General features: G+C 44.8%; 1 protein-coding gene across 1 annotated transcript; it reads right to left on the reverse strand.

Moving 5' to 3' along the window:
• Positions 1 to 6,520: 6,520 nt before the first annotated feature.
• MYCFIDRAFT_206855 (uncharacterized protein) lies at positions 6,521 to 8,997 on the reverse strand (the record flags this gene model as incomplete). The annotated part of the gene is made up of 20 exons (XM_007925607.1): positions 8,862 to 8,997; positions 8,672 to 8,819; positions 8,636 to 8,648; positions 8,300 to 8,609; positions 8,249 to 8,268; positions 8,189 to 8,211; positions 8,091 to 8,159; positions 7,865 to 8,064; positions 7,805 to 7,819; positions 7,641 to 7,776; positions 7,447 to 7,570; positions 7,393 to 7,402; positions 7,280 to 7,342; positions 7,218 to 7,250; positions 7,043 to 7,186; positions 6,947 to 7,011; positions 6,799 to 6,898; positions 6,710 to 6,773; positions 6,599 to 6,672; positions 6,521 to 6,568 (listed from the first exon to the last, which is right to left on the reverse strand). Exons 3-20 carry the CDS (start codon positions 8,644 to 8,646, stop codon positions 6,521 to 6,523), a joined length of 1,509 nt encoding a protein of 502 aa, XP_007923798.1. The 5' UTR covers positions 8,647 to 8,648; positions 8,672 to 8,819; positions 8,862 to 8,997.

Here is an 8,997-nt window from a genome sequence, read left to right on the forward strand (position 1 = left end):
TCTTTACGTAACTATGCTCCTTCTAAATCGTAAACGACGATCTCGCCTATAAATACTCTATCTTTAGAACCGACCTCTACTCGGACGGTTACGATACGTAGTAGGAGATTTACGCGATTCGCTTTAGCGAGTACGTAGCGCTTATAATAGCGGGCGAATTAAAGAAGCTTCCTAACCTAGCTAACCTTAATACGAATTTTCTACTAACTATTACTTTCTACTATACGAAGTTATAGTACCGACTCCTAGTAAATATTACCCGCTTACGCGAGAACTTCCTTAGCTTAAGTACCTATACCGGCGACCTACGATTCTAGCTAGTACTGTCTCTAATCCGTAATAGAGCTATCGGTCTTATAGTACGCGCTATCTTATACTTCCTATAGACAGTCGACCTTATATAAGAGTAGTTCTACCGCTTCGTCCTAAAAGAATATCGCGATAGTATTATAGTAGGCAGTTACCTAGTCCTATATAAGCGTAGCGAGAACAGTAAGAACGTATCCTACCGTAACTACGGTAAGGAATACCTAAAGACGGGCAAGCGACCTATTAGCGAATACGTCGGAGTAACGAAGTATTATAAGATCGACCTAACTACTTACGGCGAAGTCTAATTCTTATAGATAGTAGCTACCGGACGACTCTCGATAGTGCGCCTACCTCTACTAGACTCCTAGCTTAAGGACTATATAGTTTAGCTACTACTAATCGGTATAGAACTTAGTACCTAGTCGGCTATATAGCTCTATAAGTAGTATAAGTCGTCCCTTAATTCTAGTAGTCTGCCCTACCTATACTATCGCAACCTAGGTCGCCTAGCTATTACCTAGGACGTCGTCGCTTATACCTAGCGGTATATTACGGTCTATAACGCCTATACGCTTCGCGGTAAGGGCTATATATCCGCCCTCTGCACTAATAAGGCGCTTACGGACACGAAGGCTACTAATACGTCGCGTACGGAATAGTACGCTTAGCTTACAGGTAGCGGTCGCTACTAGAACGGTACCTATGCTGCTAATAAGGGCAAAGGTATACCTCTACTACTCCTTAACCGTTAATACCTAGTAGACTTTAGCCTAGTCTGCTAGCTAACTTAGATCGATCCGGTATACGCCTTATCTACCTTTATCGCCTATATCTAGACGCTTAAGGACGGCGCTATCTCTAATAGATTAGAGCCCGCGCTAACGCTATAGTTCTATAATTTGCCGAAGACGGTCTCTACTAATCTAGTCTTCGATCCTTTAGGCGTCTAGGAGCGTATTATATAGGGCAATACTATTTTTAAGTACGATAAGATAGTAACGAATAAGAATTACTAGTAGTATAATATCGACTATACTTAGGATCCTATAGGCGCATTCCTAGTACCGTTACCCGACTACTCGCTAGACGAGACCGACCTTACTAACGCGTACCTCTTTAGCAAAATCTTCCCTCCTAAGCTCGCGACTCGGGCTAAGCCGCAACCTCCGGCCGTTGCTCCGCTAACTAAGGCGATCTAGCTAAACTCCTTACGCGTATTACTATCGACTAAGTTAAACACTCGCTAGAAGCTAACCGCTAGCCCGTTCTTAGCGCCTCGCCTATCGTCGAAGATGCCGCTACTATCTAACCTATTCTCTATGCCTATAAAGGCTCTAGCTACGGCTTAGCTACTACTGCCTAACAATACGGTTACGTAGCTATAGTACAAGCTCCTAGCGCTTCCGATACGCTTGCTACCTTTGCCTACCCTATAGGAAAACACTATAGGCGCCTACGGACAATACTAATATAATACGACGGCAATTAGTATACGTACGCTTAACTTATAAGCTCTCTACTATATGCGCTAGTCCGAGTTAGTAGCAACCGAGGTGTACTAGCTATAATAGATGCTAGCTAAGGCACAGATCCGCGAAGCAACTAAGCGCTAGATAGCCTAGTAGTGTCGTCTTTCCGCTACGGTCTTAAAGGAGTCGCTTACGCTATCGCTAACCTATCTTTACTACGATTTCTTGCGCGTCGCGCCGCAATAGGCAATCCCTATACTATACCTAATCTATAAGGACGCTTTTAAGCTACTCGGCGGCGTATAAGGCAATACTACTAAGAATAAGATCGCGAAGCTTAATATATAGATAGCTAACTACTTTAAGCTATACGGTGCTATACGCGACGCCGATACGCTGCTATTGCTAGGTACCGACTTCCCTAATATCCCTATCGATTAGTTAGACCGCGCTGCTACTATAGCGGACGCAGTTAATACCTCGCTATCCGATAATAAGACTATAAAGACCGTCGCGCCTTAGCCGTAGCTAAAGGCGGTTTAGACTATACCGACTAGCTTACGCGACGCCCTTCGTAACCGTCGCAATAAATAAGTATAAAACCGACGCAGTTATTACTAGAGAGATACGATTCTATACCTAGCATTACCGTTCTAGTATACTGTTTAGGCTTAGCCTTTATACGACGCTATTACGCTCTTTTGCCTTAAACCTTCCTATAGTGCGGCCTGCTAAGGACCTTTGTTTTAGGACACTATAGACAGTGCCGACCTTTTTTGTAGAAAGGGAGGCTATTACGATATAACACTATTGTATATACGATAGCAGGCAGCGGTTACTATCGACCGCTACGGTCGCTATTGCTACTAATAGTAGGACTATTATATAGATAGCTTGCCTCGCGGCACCTTAGAGAAGGCATTAACTTTTGCACTGCACAACCGTTACGATACCTTCGTACTATAACCGTGTGCCTAGTAGAGAACGCGGGGTTATAGGGTTAGGTCTTAGCACTCGGATTAAATATAGAAGGAGGAAGATAGGAGACATAGAGCCTATTAGAAGGTAACAGTTAGAGCAGATATATACTAGTTTTGTATAGTTTCTAAATTATTCTAAGCTCTTAGGCGTACCGCTATATAGGTATAGGTACTCTTCGATACTCGGAGGTACGGTTTTAAACTGATTAGTCGTCTAGTTTCGCCCTCGTAGACAAGTTATATAGTTTGTAAGCAATATAGCGACTATATAGTATGCCGCAACAGGCTGTTTCTTAATGAACTGCTACTGTTCGAGTGCGCCGTATGTCTAGAGGTTAAAAGACCTTCTAAAGCCGTATTCTATTGCTAATCTTGCCCTAGACATATGCTTGTTCTAGTCCTTCTTGTTAGCACTTAACTAGCGCGACTTATCGTCGTTCTTATATAGCCTTATAACGCTATAACAACACTTATATGCTAGATCGCTATAGAGGTAAAGAAGCCGCCTACTAGGTTGTCTTATTATTCGTTTAATCCGGCGTTAGATACCGGATTAAGTAAAGATCTTCTAGTCGTTGTCCTTGCCTTAGTATAGACCGATTAGACTAGATAGTATGCCGTTAGGTGTTATTATTCCTTAGAATTTGTAACTATGCTTCTTCTTATAGCTAGTATAGTAGACTCTTTAACTATATATCGGTCTATAGGTCCCTCTAAACGTACTATTAACAAATCCCTAGAAACCTCCTGCCTATCCTTGCTCTTTTAATAATCGTGCGAAGGACCGAAGGTTGTTATATTTACGCAGGCGTAGATGCTACTCGAGTAGGTATAAGAAGGTGTTCTTTAGGTGTTCGATTACATCCCCGAAGATTACTAACAATATCGAAACCTGCAGTCTAAACGTGTCCGAGAGCGTCGACTAGGTATACGGAAATAACAAGCGGCGTAGAGTAATACATAGAGCTAATTTAGGTGTTAGTTAGTACCTATATCGGTATATAATAGTGTCGATCTAAAGAAGTGTTACAAGACGAGAAATCTCGGCTTTTATAAACCTAAGGCAGTAATTAGCTAAGTAGCGATAGTAAGGTCGTTAGAAGTTAAGCTTCTAACTTAATCTTCTATATTAACTTCTATAGCGATAGCGATAGCGATATACCTCGTCTTCCGGCGGTACTAGCGATTACTACGATTATTAATATACTAGTCCTTCTTTATATACTCGTTTAGCTCGCGATAGGCCTTCCGCCGGCGCTCTTTAATAGCTATACCTATTACTATTAACAAAGGCACTAATTCGTCGTCCGAGTCGTCTATAGCGGCAGCGCGCTATAGTATTTACCTATAAGCATAGCAAGAGCTAGGCGCTAAGAGATATTAAACATATACGAGATAGACACCTAAGGCTTTATATACTAGGCTATATTCGTCTACTTAGCATTCTTAATCGGGTTGCGTTAAGGTATCTACTCTGCGCTTAAAAACGGCTATAGAATACCCCTAATAGTCTAGAAAAGTACCTAGTATAAAAGAAACGTCGGAGTCGATAAGGGCCTTTATATATCGATCTTAGTATTACTAATCGCAAGACATAATAATATAGGAGTGCGAGAAATAACGAAAGCAAGCTCGTAGAAGTCGTTAGAATAGTCGTAGGTTTTGTATACGCAATCGAAGGGTATATAATAATCTCACTCTAACGTCTAATCTTCCTAAAAGACTAAATATCGGCATTTAAGACTATGTCGTTTAGGACTATAATCTTCTTACGTAGTAAATAATAAGGAATTTGCACTTCTTCTTACGACGCCGCCGTCTTTCTTAGAATTAAAGGTTTTTAAGCAGCAATAGCGCTTCTTCCGGTCTTATTTACTCTAATTCTATTATTAGTAAGTAGGTAGCTTGTTGTTTTCCGGCGCCGACACTGCTTATAATACTACTTATACTGTCCTTCGTAGTCTTATCTCGCCTCGATTATAGAATCTTTTTGCGTCGCTATTAGTCCTAACATCCTGTTTACTTACTATCTCGTCTCTAATCTCTTCTTCTCTCCTCTTCTATTCCGTATACGATATCCTTAGGAAAGATAGTAGTAAAAGGTATTAAATAGCTGTTCGGTATGCTTCTTATATAATACACTACTAGGGCGTTGTTAGTAATAGGGTAGTAGATCGGTCTCTAGATATTAATAATCGCCTAACGATATCTCTATACTTATAGGACATGCTCTAGGAATGCCGATTCTAATAGACGCTAGGCTCCTTTATAAGATTAGTCGACGTAGACAAATTTTCCGTATAAGGGCGTAATAAAGCGTCCGTAATAATCGTAGAGATGCCTTTCTGCTTCTACGGCCTAAGCCTAGGGTATAGTATCTAGCGGACGATCTAGTTACGCACTATTGTAACCTTTAACGCAGACGTGCTAACTATTATTAGCAAAGTATCGTTATAGTAGCAGGACTTAAGGTACGTACTATCGCTTAAAGATTTAAGCGCACTCCTTATAGTACTTACTATAGACGCGCTTAATCTTTTCTTAATTATCGAATTCCTTCTTATAGCTTTCTTCTTTAATTAACTAGAAGCCTTATAGATTTCGCTTAGCCTTCTCTTTATACGCTCGGAGGTCTCGTATCTTAACTTATACTAATGCCTACCTCCGCTACTTGTCGCTAGCCGTACTAGGATAGAATACTATATCGCTACCTTAATTAGGCTCGAGGTAGTAGTTTAGCGTAGCGGTTACCTTCTTCGAAATTGCGGAAAGGGGGCTAACTAATATAGTAACTAGTTACCTTCTACTACGCTATATAATTATCTATAATAACAACTTTATAACAATTGTTAATTAGGCTTTCTAGGGCTTAAGTATGCATCGGGTTGCGACTCTCGCTATATATATATTCGAGTATTATACGAATACGGGAAAGCCGGGCAGGTAAACTAAATACCTATACTGTTTTAACTAACCTGCTATCTAGGAAATAGAGGAGCTTAGATAGCCTTAGACGTAGGAATAGTCTGTACTCTATAGAGATAACCCTGTCTAGAGATTTAACTATAGTGTATATAAAACTAGTAGACTAATATAGTCGCTACGGCTTTTTAAATAGCTATAGATGTCTATACCTCTTACTAAGGGACTAATATACTATTTCCTACCTTCTGCTAACAATCTCTTATACGATTAGTATATCGACGTTACTTCTAACCTATAGTTAGTCTATTTTAGTCTATACGATAGAAACTGTAGCAGTTCTTATAGCTACGTAGACTAACAACTCTAACCCTGTCGTCGTTGCAATAGTAGAGTCTCTTACAAGCATTAAAGCGTTGCTTACCTAGGAACTAGATTCGAGTATAAATAGTGCGCACGATCGCTCGCTTTCTATCGTTTCTATAGTATACAAACCTAATCTTAATTACACAGTCGTCAAAAAACAACAACAATACACTATACTATGCGGTCTATACTTACCTTCGCAACTTCTATTATCGCTCTCGTTCCCACCGTTTCGGCAACGCTTAACGGAGGTCGATGTGCTTGCGATCACATTAGGAGTTGCCAGACTTCCGGGGCTTCCGCATGTATACAGATTGCGAATGATGGTCCAAACTGTGTCGACAAGACTTCACTCTGCGATAGCGCGTGCCCTGCCAATTCATTCAAGTACAAGAAGCATGAGTGAGTACGCGGATTTTTGAGTTGTCGATTACTTTTTAACGCGTAATATAATAATAGCTCGGTGGACGATCAATGTATTTGCAGCCAATTCAATAGCGCCGACTTGGGAGGCTGCGACTAGTATGCCGAAGTGCGCATATGTGGTACGCAGCTAAAAGGCTCAAATCGGGTGAGATGCGAAGTGTCGTATAAGAGGAGAATTTGGGAGATGTATGGGATGACTTCGATCTACAACGTGTAGTAGATAGTAAAAGATACTTGTTGCTGGAGCTTTCAAATAATAAGACTGATCTTTCGACATTTTCAGCACTTCGCAATGCGGCTCTCTTTTGCGGTGAAAATGGCACCAATGCCGTGCCTACCACTTGTAGCTTGGCGCTTAGGGACTTCTCCGTGAGTCCATGTTGGGTGAGTAGTGGTTTCTGCTTCCATTCGTCGGAATCGGAGCTGCAGCTTTCGCACTGCTCGTAGAATAGAAACAGCCAACCTAGGCACGGAAGACGGAACCGAAGAACTGGCCTACGTCGCTTAGACCAACCTGTAAAGTCTTGCTGGCGCAACTGGCAGTAGCCATGAAGCAGCGTCTTACACGGACATCCTAGTGTCAGACGCGGGACGCAGGCGACCAGTACAGCACCGCACAAAGTACTTGTTGTCTTTGCCGGTTCGCCGAGCTGGATGTTGTGATAATTTCAATTTCCAATAATCCAGAGTGGCGTCGTCGCGAAAGCAGTGCTCATTTCGAGATACAAAGGTACGACAGGACCAAGAAAGAGAGCAGGACGTCGCAAAAGGAATGCTCAACATGGGACTGTGTGCAAGTGCAACATCATTTGTTGTGGTGGTTCTTCCGTTGTAGCCAAAATAGAAACTCGAAAGTGTGGAGGGAGGCTCGGAATAGGCAGGTGGGAGGTGTTGAGAAATTACTGCTTACGTACCACATCCTTCAAACTCGCATCGGCTTGATGAGGTTCCTTCGAGTTGAGACAAGTCACAACGGAGGCGAGTCATCTGGCCAAGCCAAGCCGCGGAGAGGAGTAGTTTGGTCGCGGGTGGTTGGCTGGACGCGTGACACGAGCTTGGCTACGCGTGTGTATAGACTCGCGATGCTGTTGTCGCCTCGCAGCTGCTGTACAGCAAGAATTATTATTATTATTTCATGGTTGTTGTTGCTTGTCCGGCCGTTGACGCGTTGCAGGCCATGTCAGGTGCTTGGTGACGGCGCGACCGTGAGTCCGTAAGGGCGTGATCGATCGTTTTCGCGCACCGCCGCCGCCGCCGCCGTTGTGTGAAAGTCGCTCGCACCTCTCAAGCCACCGCCGTCGCTGTTACCGGACCGCTGCTTCCTGCCACACCTGCGACGCCTGACTATCGGCTGTCGATTGTCATGGAGGCGGTCGGCCTTGGCTATACCGGTATGATATGCATTGGTGGAACACCGCGCCGTGGAAGCTTGACCGCCCGCTCTCTGCTGGGTTGTTCGAGAATCAAAGTGCGCCGCGCCGCGCAGCTGTGGTGGCCGGTGAGGCGAGACGAGGCGAGGCGAGGCGAGGCGCCCTCGACTCGCACACCTGTGACCTGTCTGGCTTTGGTGCGAAGTGTGGTTAGGGCCCCTTTTCGAAACATCGTCGCGGCTAACGATTGGAGGCCCAGTCATCATCAGGCAGACGTGGAGCCGGCAGGAGATTGGCCTCGTATTGTGGTGGATCTGCGCTGCGCTTCGCACCCGAACAGCACATCGACGCCATCGAGAAGTGGTGCTCAGCACACATCGCATACGATAAAATGATGGCACACGCAGGAGCTTGGCATCTATTCTATTCCAGGGCACAGATGAAGCGTCGGCACTCGCTCGCCGACGCCAAGACAAGGATCAACTTTCCACATCACCCAACTCCAAGTGCCCTTCCCACACTTCCCACACCCACACCATCTTGACGCCTCGCAACGGAGCGGCTCACGAGTCACCTGAATGCGCGTGGGTCGGACTCCACACGCCAGCACCAATATCGACAAGGCTACACGTCGGCGTAATGACGGTCCTGGAATCTCCATTGGAGCGCCGTTGATGATGCCAATGAAGCGCCTCAATGCACTGCGGCTGTGCGGCTGCAGGTACACACCGATGCGCAGCCAATCCTCAACGCCATGCAGCCAACTGACGCCGATCATCTCATTTCAAACACTGCTCTCATCCCTGAGCGCTGCCGTGCCGTGCACGTGTGTGCTGAGCTAGCGCAGGAACAGCACAACAAAAGCCATGTGCCTCCCGCCGGCCTCCTATAAACCTCCCCTCCCCTTCACTCACACAGTCCTTGATCGTTGTCCCTCGTTCATCAACGCCCTGCGAACTGTATCTGTAATCCAACTGCCGACATTCTTTTCAAGAACCCAATCTACAACCAACAACATGCGCTCCCAGATCTTCGCTCTCGGCCTGGCCGGCGTTGCCGCTGCTGCCTACGCCCCCCCAGCCTACGGCGATGAGTCGTCTGCTCCAGCTGCCCAAAGCTACGGCGAGGAGACCTCTGCCCCAGCTGCGCCAG

The sequence above is a fragment of the Pseudocercospora fijiensis genome (assembly GCF_000340215.1).
Source record: "Pseudocercospora fijiensis CIRAD86 unplaced genomic scaffold MYCFIscaffold_2, whole genome shotgun sequence".
Taxonomy (NCBI): domain Eukaryota; kingdom Fungi; phylum Ascomycota; class Dothideomycetes; order Mycosphaerellales; family Mycosphaerellaceae; genus Pseudocercospora; species Pseudocercospora fijiensis.